Below are 15,328 nucleotides of genomic sequence, written 5' to 3'. Positions count from 1 at the left end.
TGCAGGAAAGTAATGTCTCTCTTGAAACACTACTTAACTTTTTTGTGGTCCTCATCAAATGGACCAACTGAAGATAGGGTTAATCCAAAGAATGCACCCTGCAAGACTGCACATTTGACAGCCCTTTTATATTCCTGTTTGAACTACCAGTTGGTCTGAAATGAACTTTTCACTGGCTTGTCAGATCTGGAGTACTGCTGTAGTGACAGAAGCACCAGTTTTAGACAGCAGCACCCTCAGCCAAAGTCTTCTCAAGCCAATGGAACAACTCTCTGAATTCACTGGGCTTTGGATCAAACCTTCACAACTTAGTGACAATGGCAGATATGTTAAGAATCCTCCCCTCCTCTAAGATAAAAACAGTTTCTCTGTTTGAGACACAGAGGTAAGAAAAACTATCCCTCCGCTCAGAGAAAAAATTCTCTAGCAATTCAACAGTAACAGGAATTTTCAGGAAATTCCTCTGTACCCAAAAGTTATACAGTTCAATAAATACTATTACGGGGTGAAGGTAAAGTCAGGCAGGTAACGCAATGTAACTGCCAACACACCGTACAATCACCACATTGGAGGCCAACCCTTATCCACATCACTGAACTTTCAGCTCCTGCTATCTACTACTGCATTAAATGTATCCTCCAGAAGATAAGCTCTTGCTACTATTGACATTAAACACTGTGGCAGATCTAAAGGCCAGAGTTCACAAGGGTAACTGTACTTTTCTTCATTGATTTGGAGACATGGTATGACTGCAAAATGCATAGGATTAATTTAAATGTTTCCACACATTCCAGTTATCTTGCAAATCAATCACTGAAACAGAGGGAATAGTTAGATCCTTGGTTTTGTCATGCAGTCTACTGCAGACAATCAAAAGCAATTATAAGAGTACATGAAATAATGATAAATAAAATAGCATGGCTAGACTCACTGTTGGACTTTCCACTTTGAAATCTGTCCGTCCTCACTTAGGCTCCCTGTACTAGTGAATATACCGAAGTATGTGTCCTTCAAAAAGATCTTCAAAGCCAAAGGTGGACCTTTCTAAGTAACGATCAGAAGCATTAGAATTACCATCTGACTCTAAAGTAGTAATCTGAAGCTATGAAGACTACTAAAATTATTGAAAATTCCTCAATGCTCTGCTGCACTGAAGTTACACACACACCTTGCCATCCTGTAGTACCTCCACCATGGAGGTTTAGAACATCCCAAAAGCACAAGAAAACTTGCTCCATTTGCAAGAGGCAGCATCCCAGAGAAGAGAGTAACATCCAGAACACCATATGTTTCCAAACCAATACAAGCACCCCAATCCAGCCATCTGAACCTGTGCAAGGTCTAAACTCACATGATACGACCAAGCGATGGACAAAAAGAATCCTGTGTATTTCCCCCTCCTTGGCCCAAACTTGACACAAACTACAAGTAGAATCCTATAAAAGGAGATGAAAGGGACATCAATAGAGAGTTTAGCCTATTCCCCAACCTAAACCAACTATACTAGTCTTTCTCAACACACGAACTTGTTCTTAATGACCACCAATAAAAGACTTCTTAAAGTAACATTTTTACTGTGAGAAAGTTAAAAGCTTAATCGCTGTTTCCTTGATGAAATCCCATTTAATCCCATTTCAACCTGCCCATCATGGTCATTGAAAATAGCACCTCCTTCTTACAAATCTTTCAAATACTTGAAATCTCTTACATTCCTCTTAATCTCCTCATCTCTTGCCAAAATAACTCAGATTTTCTTCCATCTTTATGAAGTTGTTTCCTCAAACTCTGATCATTTGCATTTCTCCCCTCTGAACTCCTTCCAAGTGGTCCAAATTCTTCTTGAATTTTGGCACCCAAAACAGATGCTGTCTGTACACTGAGAGTATACCAACAGCAAATACAGCCGACAGATTTAAACTTTACATCTCACAGACAATACTCCCGTTTAAACATCCCAGTAAGATCTTCGCCTTTTCTGCAAACAGCATGACACTGACTCATGTTCAACTTGTGATCCAGTACACTCCCACGTCCTTTTTCTAGTACCTAACCAGTTATTCCTCACCCTCCACTTGCACAGTTGATAATTCCTGCCTAAGTGCAGTACTCTGCATTTGTCCCTATTGCATTTCATCCTATTTTTCAGGTCATTTTGAACTCTCATCATGTCCTCCAACACATAGTCCCTGAGAATTTAATAAGCACATTTAATCAGCCAGTTGACTGATGCTTCCATTAAAGGCAACTGTACCCAGGACAGAACCCTTCAACATAACCTCTCATTTCAACACTGAATCAGTAATTACTGTTCTCTGAATAGGATCATCTACCCAATTTTGCACGTTTCCTAGACTACTTTCCCCAGATCATGTCTCCATTTACTTATGAGGCCATTAAAATGTGGAAAACCTTATTAAATAAATAAATCAATCAATCAGGAGACAAGACCTCTGCTTCTGCCATAGCCACTAAGCTTTCTGCTCTGCAATAAAAAGGTATTAGACTTTGGACACAATTAGTTTTCCCACAAACCAGTTCATGCTGTTATTCTTCTCGTAGTTATCTTCCAAGCACTTGAAAACAGAATGTTTGCTTATTAATCTCAACTGATGGAAAAAAATGAGATAAAGCGAACTGTCAGACTTCAACTCCTCTTCCTCAGCTCTCTTCCATTATAACTCTCTGAAGACTCATCCTTTGCCAGTCTTCTAGCACTTCTGAGAATTTCTAGACAATATTTTTGCATTTTTTGAGCTGTTTTGAGAGTTGTACAGTGAAGCTTATCAGGGCCAGCTGACGCAGGAACATCTAATGGAAGTACACTCCAGTGTAAAATACTACCTCATCACAAGTATTAATAAGATTAAGCACCTGCATGACACTATGTTAGAGAAGACAAGCAAGATAGGCACTGAGCACTTCAAATGTTCTGCACCTTCTGTAGACACATACATTCTCCACTGAATCAAGAGAGACATTTTCCAATCTTCCTCCTGCTATTAACATTATTCTACAGGAACCTTGCTAGCTTTTATGCCTCTTGCTAGTTGCAATTCCATTTGCACTTTGGCCTTTCCAATATCTGCCTCTACTATTCTTTTATACATGTTCTTCATATCTGCCTCTACTATTTTCTTATACATTTTCTTCATAATGTGACTTACTTTCACACTCTACGTATATTTTTTTCTTGCATCCAAAGTCAGTAAAAGCTCATAATATAAGTTGGTCTTACTACTTTCTCTATTTCTCAAAAGCCTTCCCATTTTGCTGTTCTGTCTCCTACCCTTTATAAGGATCACGAGCTCTGATTTCATAGCCATTGCCATTTATCACCTTTCATTTTGACATCCTCTAGCTAGAATAAAATCTAAAGGAGTTGCCATTTTTGTTGCTGTATGTACCTTCTAAACCGAAAATGTCACCATCACATAACTTTGATAAAGGTCAAAAAAGAAAGCGAGTTAGGTATTTTGATTTTGAAGGATGGTCTTTTGGTCTTAAATACCACATAAAATCTCAATCCAACAAAAGTAGTAATGGACTTGCTACCATTTCCAGTACCCGGTCCTCTTCCAAAGAGCTGCTTTAAGATGAACAATGCAATGCCATAATTTTAATAAATCAGAACCACACTAAAGGGCTAAATTCTTTCGAAGGAAAAAATGAAAATACAGAATGAATGCAAAATGCAGTTAATTCTGGTAGGACTGATAGGATGACGAACACTACAATTGACACTGCACCACTTCAGAGCAAGCAGCTAGGCTCCAGGGTCACAAAGACCCCTTCCCAATCCCAACCTGTGCACAGCGCTCCATGGAGATGGTGCTGAAGTTACATATTTTAGAAAAGGAGCAGCAACATGCAGCACTTCAGAATTTTGTGTAGACCACATCCATAACTCCTGAAGAGTAACTATGAATCACCCACCCTTTTTTATTTAACTCTGCCTTTCAGCTACCAAAGATCTAAACTTACAGTCTTACTTCAATCAGGAATAAAAGCGTTAGACTTGAAGCTACAACACAACTACAGTTTACTACAAACTGAACTTTTGTTCTCTGCTAAGCAGATTATTTACCAAAGGAAGTAGCGTTTTTTATGAATGAAAACTATTTTTAGCTCATTGTGTAACAGTGAAAGGGAAACACTTTAGCATTACTGTTATTTAAAATATTTTTTTAAATGTCTAATTAGGAAATTAGGATTTTTTGAACTAGGATTTGTTTTGTACGAACTTTCCCATGCTAAACATAACCAGATCCAAGCACTAGTCAGAATGTTGGGGTTTTTTCGCCACTGAAAGAACGCAAAACCTACTAATTTGCACAATACCATGTCTACAAACCCAAAGCAGGCTTGGCCATGCTAGATGCCATGCTGCGGAGGCCAGTAATCCCTGCCCAAAAAACCATACACTTACATACACACTCAGTTCTCCAATGCAAGCCCTTAAGCCATTCAAAAGATGAGTCTAAATGTACACCGCAGAAGCATACATTTTTACATTATGCTGATACTGTTTGGGCATTGAGAAAATAAAATCTAAGGAAACCCTTTTTTCTAATTTCCAAAACTCTAAGTTTTAGAAGAATTAACTAAAAGACTTTGTTTCACAAGGTATTAAAGGAATGAAACCTCTTCCCTCCATGCCAGCTACCATCAGGTTCATACCAGACAGACATTTAATAGGAAAGTGTTAGAACAGTTCTCCCTGGCCTGCTGTTAAAGATGCTTAAGCGCACCACTCAACTCAGACATTTTTCACACCAGAAGTATTAATTCCTACAACAGACCTTGGACAAGCTAAGTCAAAGTAATCCACTGTTGGTATTTTACAGAAGTAAAGCAAACAGTATCTGAAGGTTGCCAGAAAAAGGAAAAAGGATGCAATGGTTAAGATGCTTGACGAAAACCTGGCTTTTCCATGTCAGCTCCCAGTTCTAGTACAAATTTCCTCTATGACCTGGGCAACCCACTTGGACCTGGCTTTAACAATTAAAAGGTATTTTACTCCCACAGAATAAATGGAATTTGTCTCCATACCACTGAAAATCTGTGTCTTGTTGACTGTTTTATACTCCACACGGAAGACAGTGAGGATACTCCCTCCTGGAGGCAAATGAGAAAAATCAATATGAGGGCTCCCTGTCAATACAGATTCTTATTTCTTTTTTAAAATAATTTATTAGGGCCACAGCAAAACAGCTTGTCTGATGCACCATGCCTGTCACATGGCACACTAGCAGAAGAGGACTGAATCAGTTTCTCAATCATACTCAGCCATCATGATGCAACTTCCCCCCCTGCTAGGCAGCCCCCACACTCCCTTGCCAGGCATTGCATGCTGCCTGACCAGGCAGCTAGAACCCTGCACCCCCCTCTCTTCGGGTTAGGGATGAATTAGTGCCTGACCGAGTCATCAAGCCCTCCCGAGAGGATAAAGGGATGAATCAAAAATACAGGAACAGACACTTGATTCTAGAAGACAACTAACAAAAAAATTAAGGGGTAAGAGGATAATGAGCTCAAAGTCTAGAGAGCACTACTGGAAAATACCAAGTGGAGCACCTAGAACAGCACCACTGCTCCTGGAAGGTAGTCAGGAAGGTAGCAGCTGCTGTCCAGCAGCTCTGCTGGAGACAGCGCCTGCAGAATTGCTCAGATCCCTTTCACTGCTTTCTCCTCCTTGTGGCATGGTCTTCCTTGTGGCATGGACAGTCAGCTTTGGCCAAAAACAAAGTTAATACGAAGATCTCTCTTACCCGTCTTCTGAAGTACTTTAAAAGCTGAGTACTTCAGAGCACACCAGTTTTTCCTAGCTGACCTAGGCACTCACACTGGAACTGCCAGAAGCCAGTGCCAGAAGCCAGTGGTCTTCCTCACAGGTGACTACACCAACAATACACGACATTTTTATTTCACCAAGCCATCTTAACGATACGCTTCTTCGAAGGAGAGTTAAGTCAGTACCACTAAATTTCCAAGTCAATTATACAGTTCAAAGTATACATATTCTTTAAACTTTGTAAAGTTGTATTTGTAATTCACCAACAAGAAAAAGAAGCTTACAAAACTAGCAGTATGCAGCCCTTACTGTCACGCTACATACCAAGACAAACACTTCCTCAGTGTACATGCAGCCAAGATCTATTGCTGTAACCAATGACACTGCTACATGGACACCAAGTTTACGAGGGCCTGACTTATACTATAGAGTATATTTAAATAATGCCGAAAAAAGCCGTTTCTCCACAGGTTCAAGAAAATCAGTATTCTACAGGAGATAACAGTGTTGTACAAAAGTCAGTTTTACTTTAATAAAAGGTAAATGTAGCAACTCTTTCAGATATGATGGAACTGATGGCAGAAAAATATAGCTAACCTGTCTGAAGAGCCAGTGTGTGGACAATTCTCATACATACAACGGCTGAGTCACCTACAATAAAAAAAAAACAAAAAAAATACAGTCAGAGGAATGAATAGGCTAAATGAGACTTAATCTTAATTGCCCTAGCTAAGAAAATACCATACAGTTCTAGCAGGTGCCTACAGCAAAGAAAACACATTAAAGAATTCTAAAACTGGAACAAAATTCTCAGCAAGCTCAGATGAAGAGGAAGCAGTCAGTTGGTGCGGCCAGACAACTATCAGTGCTCATGTTAGAGCAGTTTAGAGTTAACCACCTCCCGTTGCTGGAGGCTACACTATCTCAGCTGAGGGAGACAACAGCTTCTTGAACAGCTCCAAAGGCCTCCTCCAACCACAGCACCTGCAGGGATACACACACCCCGGCGGGTAAGCCAGAGCACTATTGGTAGCAGCAAACTTTTAGAGCCAGTACTGAGACACTCAAGTTCTTCCTCTTCACCTTAAGCACCAAGGCAGTTTTTAAAATTGCCTCGTCAACTCCGTTTCTATTCTCAGTGTTTAATTCACCTAGTAGTTGTTTACCCCTGAACAAGCATGAACAGGCCCCCTCTTGGGGATGAAGCAGTGGTTGTCAGAGGTGCTTGCAGTGTGAGATCACCATCTCCACAGCTCAGCTGATAGAAAAGTACTCTATAACCTTGTCAACAGCAGTATAACGCACTGACTCATCTGCTGAAAAATGGATGAGACGCATCGAACCCTCTTCTTGTTCTTTGCGGGGAAAGTTTCTCTTTGGTACACGATCACTAGCGTTTCCCAGCGACCCCGCCAGCACAAGACACACTGACGGGTGCCCAAGCGGCCAGACGCTTCATGCACCGGTGTTCGGTAACCAGAACCCGCAGGCAGAACTGAAAGCCGGGCGGAGCAGACCGCAGAAGCGCAATCGGACTTCTGCCCGAGCTGCTGAAGGTGCCACGCGGGAGCCCAGGGCAGCCTCGGGGGCGGACGGGCGCCGCTGGCGCCAGGCCGGGCAGCGGGAGGGGAGCGGGAACCACCGGGCCGCTGGGAAGGCGCCGCACGTGTCCGGAGACCGGCTGCCGGGGGACCCCGGGCCGCGGCGCACGCCGCGCACACGCTCTCAGCCGCACGCCCGCCCCTCCCCCGGGCGGTGGGGGCTGCCCCAGCCGCGGGACCCGCTCCGAGGAGCGCGGGGAGCCGCTATTCCCGGCAGCGGCCCCGCCACGACCTCCGCGCCCGAGCCGGGCCGCCCCGCGGGGCTGCTGCGGGCAGAGGAGACGCCGGCGCGGCTGAAGGGCAAGAGGGCCCGAGCCCAAGGCGGCGGGGGCCCGGGGGCGCGGGGGCCCGCGGACCCTCCCTCCCTCACCTGCCGGGCCGGGCCGGGCCGGGCCCGCCGTCCCGCGGCCCCACTCACCGGCGGCGCCCTCAGCTGAGCCCCATGCCGGCGGGGCGGGCGCGGGACCGGAGCGGGACCGGCTCTCCCCCGCCCCACCCCGCCCGCCCGGCGGCGCGCCCGCGGCTGCCTCGTGAGGCGCGACCGGATCCGCCGCCAACCGGCTCCACGCGCCGGCCGCGCTGGGCGGGGGCAGGGAGGGGCACGGAAGTGACGTCGCCGCGACACGCCCCCCGCCCCTCGCGTCACGCGCCGGAAGACCGGTGTGCCGCGCGGCTCCGGAGTTGGGCGGGGCCTCGCCTGGGGAGGGGGCGGGGTTTGGGCAGGGGGCGGGGGCAGCTGTGGGGCAGGGAAGCCCAAGGTGGGGCATGGCGGGGGGGGGGGGCATGGCTATAGGGGGGCATGGCTGGGGGGGGCATGGCTATAGGGGGGACATGGCTATAGGGGGGCATGGCTGGGGGGGGGCATGGCTATAGGAGGGACATGGCTGGGGGCTGGCATGGCTATAGGGGGAGTATGGCTGTGGGGGGACATGGCTATAAGGGGGGGCATGGCTATAGGGGGGACATGGCTGTGGGGGACTCTGTGGGCAGGACAGCGGGTCTCTGGGGCAGTGGGGCCCAGAGAGGTGCTTTGGACAGGGGCAGGGCCCCTGCGGAGCAGGCCTGGGGCTCCCTGGGGACCCGCATGCGTGGGGCAGTGCCGGGGGTCTTGGCAGGGGATGGCAGCGGGTGTTGGGCTGCAAGGCCTCACTCCAGGGTGGGAGCGGAGGCTGGTGGGCGTCCCCCAGGCCGCAGGTGCTGGCTGTGGGGTGCCCTGCAGGTGCTGGGGGCTGGACGTTGCCCCTAAAAGCTGCAGGGCAGACATCCCCGTGGAGTCGGGGGCCGGCTCCTCAAGTTACCCTCCTGAGTTACCCCCAGTCCTCAGTTACCGCAGGGCCAAGACCTTTAAAGCCTCCCTTGGAGGAACTGACCCGTCCAGCACAGGCATTCACGCCATGGTGGGCTTGACAGTCAACCGTGGTGCCCAGAGGAGCAGGCCACTGTATAACTACGTATGTCCACTCCATAGGGTACATAGTGGTGAGAGAGGGCGGGGAACGGCTCACGGAAACCTCCCTGTAAGAGATGACCGTCCCTTCTGCACGCCCTGGGACACCGAGGGCTTCCCACCCGCCGCAGGGCTCCCTCGCAGACCCCGGGTCAGGTGTGGGACACGACCCAGCCCACCCTGTTCAAAAAAGCCAGCGGGTCGCTCGGCTCCTCTTCCCCGCGACCCGACAGGAGTGCCAAGGGGTCTTTGCACACCCCGCTGTCAGGCACACGCCTGCCTTTAATAACCCATCTCTGTCAACGGCCTTTGCCATCAGCTAACGATGTGCTTACCTGGAAAGGTACTGATGTCCAAGGAACATGCCCAGTGCTCAGCTGCCTGCTATTGTCCTCATCGGCAGCCCTCGCCCGTGTCACTGCTCAGCTGGGACTTGTGTGTGCTCTGCTCTCAGCGCCTAGAAGCCGGTGTTTAATTTTATAAAATTTGCATTGCTCAGAAACACCCAGCCAAGAAAGCCAGCAAGGGCAGTGTGCCTGATGGCCCACTCCATTGCTGTCCCACTGACTTAGGCGTCTCTCCAGACACTGTATCAGAAATTATTTTTACTACTTCCAGGATAATGAACATAGTAAGGCCAAAAAAGGGACACCTGTGTGACTTCACTAAACATACCCTCAGGTGGATGACGGGTTAAGTTTTCAGATGCATCAGTTAAAGATTTTGAAAAGCACTGGAAACCATTTAAGGGGTCTGTAAACCACAATATGGTCTATATTTATTTTCACATGGTGCTATTTTGTTTCCACTAGTTCTCCTCCATGGCAGATTAAGGGAACCGCTGACCATTATGTCTCATTGCACGCAACCCCAGCAGTGACGGAACAGGGGTTACATCCATCTGGCAGAGCACCCATTGCCCCAGCAGTGCTCTCGGCTTCCCGCGCCAGCTCCAGTGACCCCGCAGTGCTGGGGTGAGTCAGCCCGGCACAAGGATCCTGCAGGAAACTCTGCCAATAATAAAAAGAAAAGAAAAGGCATAGTTTTCTGTTGGCCCAGTGAGTTGAACTGATTCACCGGGCAGGCATGTGACCACTATTTAAGGGAATGAGAGGAAAACAAAAGGAGAAACAAAACTGCCTCTTGGCAACCGCCCACGGATCAGGCACAATACCGAGCTGCTCTGACTCAAATCAGAATGGTCACCTTCTTCTACTCAAAAAAAATTTAAAAACATCTATTTACCGTTAATGTGTTAACTCTAGTACCGTCACAGCTTAATTCTGTGTTGACCGCTTGCTTCAGTGACCTCCTTACCACTTTTGCCAAAGGCTGGCGTCAGCCTAGCCGAGCTTCGGTTCCTGCTTACCTGGGACACGTCATTTACTGGCTTTTATATAATGACTCAACCATTACTTCCCCTGAGTCTCTGGAAACTCACAGCGATGCAGTATTTGCTAAGAAATCAGCACGAAGGGTTTGGTGATCTTCTCAGGCAATTTTTAAAATACTTTTGCATGCAAGTTTTAAAGACGGGTATTAACCAGTAGTTTTCATTCACTCTGTTTACATGTGGAAGATAAAAATACCTCCAGTTAAATACAGGGACATTGTTCTCTTCATTTTTCAGAAAAATTTACTAAATAATTTCAGCTTTTTTTCCACTGAATTGTTATTGTCTTTGTCTAACATCCAACCTAAATCACTACTAGTATTTTCTTTGTACCTCAAGGAAATGCCACTGCGTGGTGATCAATGGTATTGGCCATATATATCTTCACGGAATTTCCCCAATTCATTACCCCTGTTTTCAAAAGGTTAATCTACCCATTGCTATCAGCTTGCCAAATTTCCACCTATATATGTCTTTATTGTTGCCTATACCTCCCCTTTTGAGCAGGATGTTTTATTTCAAAACCAGAAAAGCCTCCTTTGGTGACACTGAAATAGTGAGCATTTGAGTCATCTAATAACACATTGGTGAAGAACTCCCCCAATTTCCATTCGGATCGTACTGAAGTATTTCCTCAGGCTCGCTTTTGCTCGTAACTGCTTTTAGCCTTGCAAACTTGGCAGCGGTGTCCCCAGTAGAGTCATATGAAGGCAGGGACATTGAAATGGGTCCTGTTCTGCTTGGATATTGATGGAAAGAGAAAAACAGAGGCGAAACACTTAATTAAGCAGAAGTAGCAGACACCCATACAGACCTAGAAACTTGACTATGATGATGAGAAGCCAAAGGGGAGATTTTTTGGGGGGCTAAGTATTGACTGGTAAAAAGAGCCTACCATATGACTCAAAGGAAAAATATTATGAAGTTACTAGTGCTATTAAACAGAAGCTGTTATTCTGTCATTCCCCATTAGTAATAAGAGTAAAAAGATTTACTTTGACACATACATTTCTGTGTTCTTCATCAGAATTCCTTCAGTCATTTTCAATTAAAGATTAATTTCTCATCACATTTTTCAACCCATTGCATATTCTAATGTATTATCTTTACCCGCATTAGAAGGTTTCCCTTAACACTTAATTGCTTTCCTTTTCCAGTCTCTGGCAAATTTGAGCTCGTTTATTGCTTCACAAACCTCAAACCATGCAGGCTTTTATTAATCCAGAGATTAATTTTGTGGTTGGCACGTTCCCTCCACCCATCTCCTTAAGCTGTTTCTCAGCTGCTTTCCAGCTCTCTTGGCGTCACTCTGGTTTGTGCCGCTGGAAGTGCTCGGCAAGCTCCGCTCTCCCGCAGCATCGCTGGCTGCAGCTTCTCTAGGGAAGGGACAGGTCACAGGGCATCGTGAGTTACGGCTTGCATAGAAATCGTGGTGTTTGGTGCTTTTAAAGCATCAGGTGTTCCACCTGGTAGAAACAAGAAGAAAAAGAATTACAAGAGAAATAACTTTTTTTCTCTGTTCAGTCCACCTTAGTGAGACTGGTTAACAGGAGGAAACGAGCCAGAGCACACAATCCAGCACCGTCCCCGCTTCTGCAAATGTTACGGCCATTCACAGCCAGTGTAATTCCTCGAGACTTTGCTCAATAATGCGGGAGCAGGCAAGCAGCATGGGGCTTGAGGAAAGAGGAGCTGTAACAGCCTGCTTAGATCACTTCTAGCAGCCTTTCTTAACAGGCTTCCCGTGACTATTTTGATTTCATAGTCACATATATTCCACCTGAACCTGAACTGGATACAGGTCCCACAATAAAACTTACCAGCTCCTTTACAACTTGGCTAGACAATGACTAGAACATTTTTCACAGGTGACGTTTCTCGATTGCTCCCTCCCATCACCTTTTCCCCAGTGTCGAGGGCGTACGCGGTTTTCCATGTCCGGCTTTGCCCCACCAAACCCTGCACTCTCCCAGGCGGAGGCACAGATGTGCTGAACGATGCTCAGTAGGTGTATAGCATTTAGTGAGTCTCAGGCTGACTAAACATATTTTATGTTCTTTCCCAGTCTGAGTGTATCCACTGTTATCTCTCATCTTAAACTGTAAATCCTTCAGGGCAGAGACCAGCTTTGTTACCTGTTGTATATTACCCAGCTGACGGGGGCCAAGGATTTTATGTGCTTCAGCAGTACGCAGCATAAAAATCATTTTGCTTTAAGAACATTTGCAAAGCTTTTTTCTCCTTTGCACATGATTTCTAAATCAGCCAGGACAAGAGCCTATCTGGAGATCACGTTTGTGTACAAAATCTATCTTGTGCCAAAACTAAGATATCCAAGTAGCAGAGAAAATAAATCAAAACCTACTGTTTATTTATTCAGTCTCTTTAATGTGTATATATTAGCATGTTCCACCCTGCCTTTTCTGGTAGGGCTGTGTAAATACGTGCCTTAGCTCAAAGGAGGTTATGGGACCCACCTCCGCAGTGCAGAGGTTCCCAGCTGGCCACATCTGGCCCCAGATGCTGCAAGCACACCTCTGCTAGCCCTGTGCCACCAAGCCCTCCCCAGGGACAGCCATGGGATACCTCTGGCCTTGTTTGTTTGACTTACCTGGCAAGGGTGTTACATGTTTAGGGGATGAAGTCCCCACGGCCCACTCTCTCTAATCCCCATACATCCTGAGGCAAATAAGAGCCTCATAAGAAAAGGGGCTGAGAGTGGGTAAGGCTCCATGCCTTCCCCCAGTCACAGAGGGGAAGGAATTGGCTGTGGGTGGACATGACATTCCTCCTCCTACCTTTATTTATTTTCCCTGACCTCAGTTGCTTGCAGGCTCTGCCAGCTGAGATTTTCAAGTTCAGTAGGTTGGCATCAGCAACAGCATCGCTGCTGCGCTCGGACGCGGGCATGGGATCTGCACGGGAACATCTGCCTCTTGAACGGAGTGCCAGAGCTCGTGAATGCACAGACAGGTATATGGTGACCCATGAAACGGTGGTTAGCAATCTGCAATTACAGTTTCACTCTTCAAGAAGATGATTCACATGCAGTTGAAAGCCACAAGTCTTTAAAAGTCCCCTCTGAAAGCTCCTTAAACTACTTTGGCAAGCCTGAGTTGTTAAACAATTTATTATCACTTCTCTGCCAGAACAGCTTGTGAAACAGCTTAAAGAGCAAATTGTACAAAGTGCCCAAGATTGTCACAGACGAAGTCTCTCTTTTCTCTTGTGCCACCCAACCCTTTTTCCCCCCTTTCCCCAGACATCCAGTTCTTCTTGGTTTAAAATAGCCTGGCTAGTTATTTCCATTGCAACAGCAGCATATCTAATAAGTCACATGCCTTCAGCAGCAGTCAGAGTGAAAGGGGAATTCATTGCCCCATTTACTCGAACAAGATCTTAAATAGTCACTTTTTATAGTAGATGGAATAAATAACACTGTGCTTTCCCATTCCTCTCGCTAGCCCCACAGCTGCCATGGGAAGCAGTAAAGGAGGTCACGCCTGTCTCCAGGTTACTTCTCAGGCCCTTTAAAGTCTATTCCCTCCCCAGAAGTTACCATCCCCTCTCCTGGCTCCCTGCTGCCACAAAGCCGTAACTGAATCACTGTGCAGCTACTTGGCACGTCCTTTTTGTCGGTACTTGTCCCTTTCCCCCCTCCCCTCTTTATTTTAAATAATGCAGAAGTCTTTCAGTCAGTAGGACTGTCAGACTTTGCCTAGCCCGTATCATACCTAAAGAAAAGTGGGATCTGAGTGCCTTTACCTGCTTTCACACCTCCACCGTATTATTTCTTAACGCTGCCATGCAGCGCGCACCCAAAAGCTCGCTGATGGATTGTCCCCACCAAGGACAAGACTCCTGATGGCTTGCACAGGTCTTGTCACATCCAGCTCCCGGGCCGGGCTGAAATCCTTGGGCACCACATCAGCACTGGTGATGGTAACAGCAGAGCAAAGGCTGCCGCACTATGAAGGAGGTTTGGCAGCCGTTGTCCCAGCCAGAGGGAAAAATTGCCAAGGGGGCCCAGCAGGTACCCACAAAGCGACTGACTTCACTGGGAAGCATTCCAGTAAATGGGGGGAGCTCCACCCACACCAACAGACAGCATAAATGCAATGCTAGGTAACCTATTTACAGATAAACTACCCCGGGACAGCTAAGAAAAATAAAGCAACTATCTAAACAGAGCTAAAAGAAAAAAATATGCAGGCAAACCTCGAACGCAAGACTCTTGAGAAACCATCACTTTTACCTAGCAGAGTACTACTGGCAAAGGGCAAGTGCTTGTGCATTTATTATTTGGCTGCAAGTAAGGGGACTGTGAAATGAATCCGCCTCTCACTGCCCACCCAGCACAGAGGACAGATTCAAGCTCTCTGGCAACTTTCCTCACTGGAGAAGGAGATATCCTCTCCAGCTAAAGAATGCACACACACCGCTAATGGACCTCGCCATCTAGCAGCGCGATGTTTTGATTTCATATTAGAATTGCTTGAAAATAGGACCTTTAATACCTCTATTGTTGTACATTTCTCCCTCAAAGTATGTTTAAAGGACTTAATCAGACTCATTTCCTTAATTTCAAGCATATCTCTGAAAATGTATTATCCCAGGCTGATGGCATCAAAGAGTGAATTAGGAATAAAGCCAAGTGAATAAAAACAAAGATATTTCCTTTCAGTTACTGTGCAGCCTTCACAGGCTGCAGAGCATTAGAGCTGCTGAAATACCACTGGCACATTCTTCAGGATCTGTGAATTAGTGCCTTGGCGGGAAGCGAGGACGCGATCCCTGTTACGCTTAGCCTGACAAGGGCTGTGCTGCGATGAGCGGCTTTAGATCTGCAGCACCGGAAAAATGTCTTTGAACTATTGCTGTTTGGATTCCCAGTTTCCGAGACATATTTATCGTAGAAGAGTTCCCCTACTGAACCAAAAAAAAACCTGGATTTGATTTTTATAGCATATGCAACACTTGCTTTCACCTTCTGTCTTTCGACATCAATTGCAGAGAAGCAGCAGCTCTTGCAGCCGTCCTGGGCTGGGATGAAGGTCCGTGCAGACCACTGTCCCGGCCATTTCTGATGGGAGCCG

General features: G+C 46.4%; 2 protein-coding genes across 4 annotated transcripts in view; both read right to left on the bottom strand.

Moving 5' to 3' along the window:
• ATP13A3 (ATPase 13A3) overlaps positions 1 to 7,974 on the bottom strand; it is a 62,083-nt gene extending 54,109 nt beyond the window's left edge. For all 3 annotated transcript variants that reach the window (XM_075158406.1, XM_075158405.1, XM_075158407.1), the window contains exons 1-2: positions 7,811 to 7,974; positions 6,389 to 6,442 (exon numbers count right to left, since the gene is read on the bottom strand). In XM_075158406.1, the coding sequence (XP_075014507.1) occupies positions 6,389 to 6,426 (38 nt within the window). In that variant the 5' untranslated portion in view covers positions 6,427 to 6,442; positions 7,811 to 7,974. The remainder of the gene's footprint in view (positions 1 to 6,388; positions 6,443 to 7,810) is intronic.
• A 3,468-nt stretch (positions 7,975 to 11,442) lies between these two features.
• Positions 11,443 to 15,328, bottom strand: part of LSG1 (large 60S subunit nuclear export GTPase 1) — a 33,055-nt gene continuing 29,169 nt past the window's right edge. The window contains exon 14 of the mRNA XM_075158402.1: positions 11,443 to 11,698. Coding sequence (XP_075014503.1) covers positions 11,678 to 11,698 — 21 coding nt within the window. The 3' untranslated portion in view covers positions 11,443 to 11,677. The remainder of the gene's footprint in view (positions 11,699 to 15,328) is intronic.

Source organism: Calonectris borealis, chromosome 9, assembly GCF_964195595.1.
Source record: "Calonectris borealis chromosome 9, bCalBor7.hap1.2, whole genome shotgun sequence".
NCBI classification, from domain to species: domain Eukaryota; kingdom Metazoa; phylum Chordata; class Aves; order Procellariiformes; family Procellariidae; genus Calonectris; species Calonectris borealis.
The sequence above is the reverse complement of the archived record's forward strand: the minus strand, read 5'-3'. Positions and strand labels throughout refer to the sequence as shown.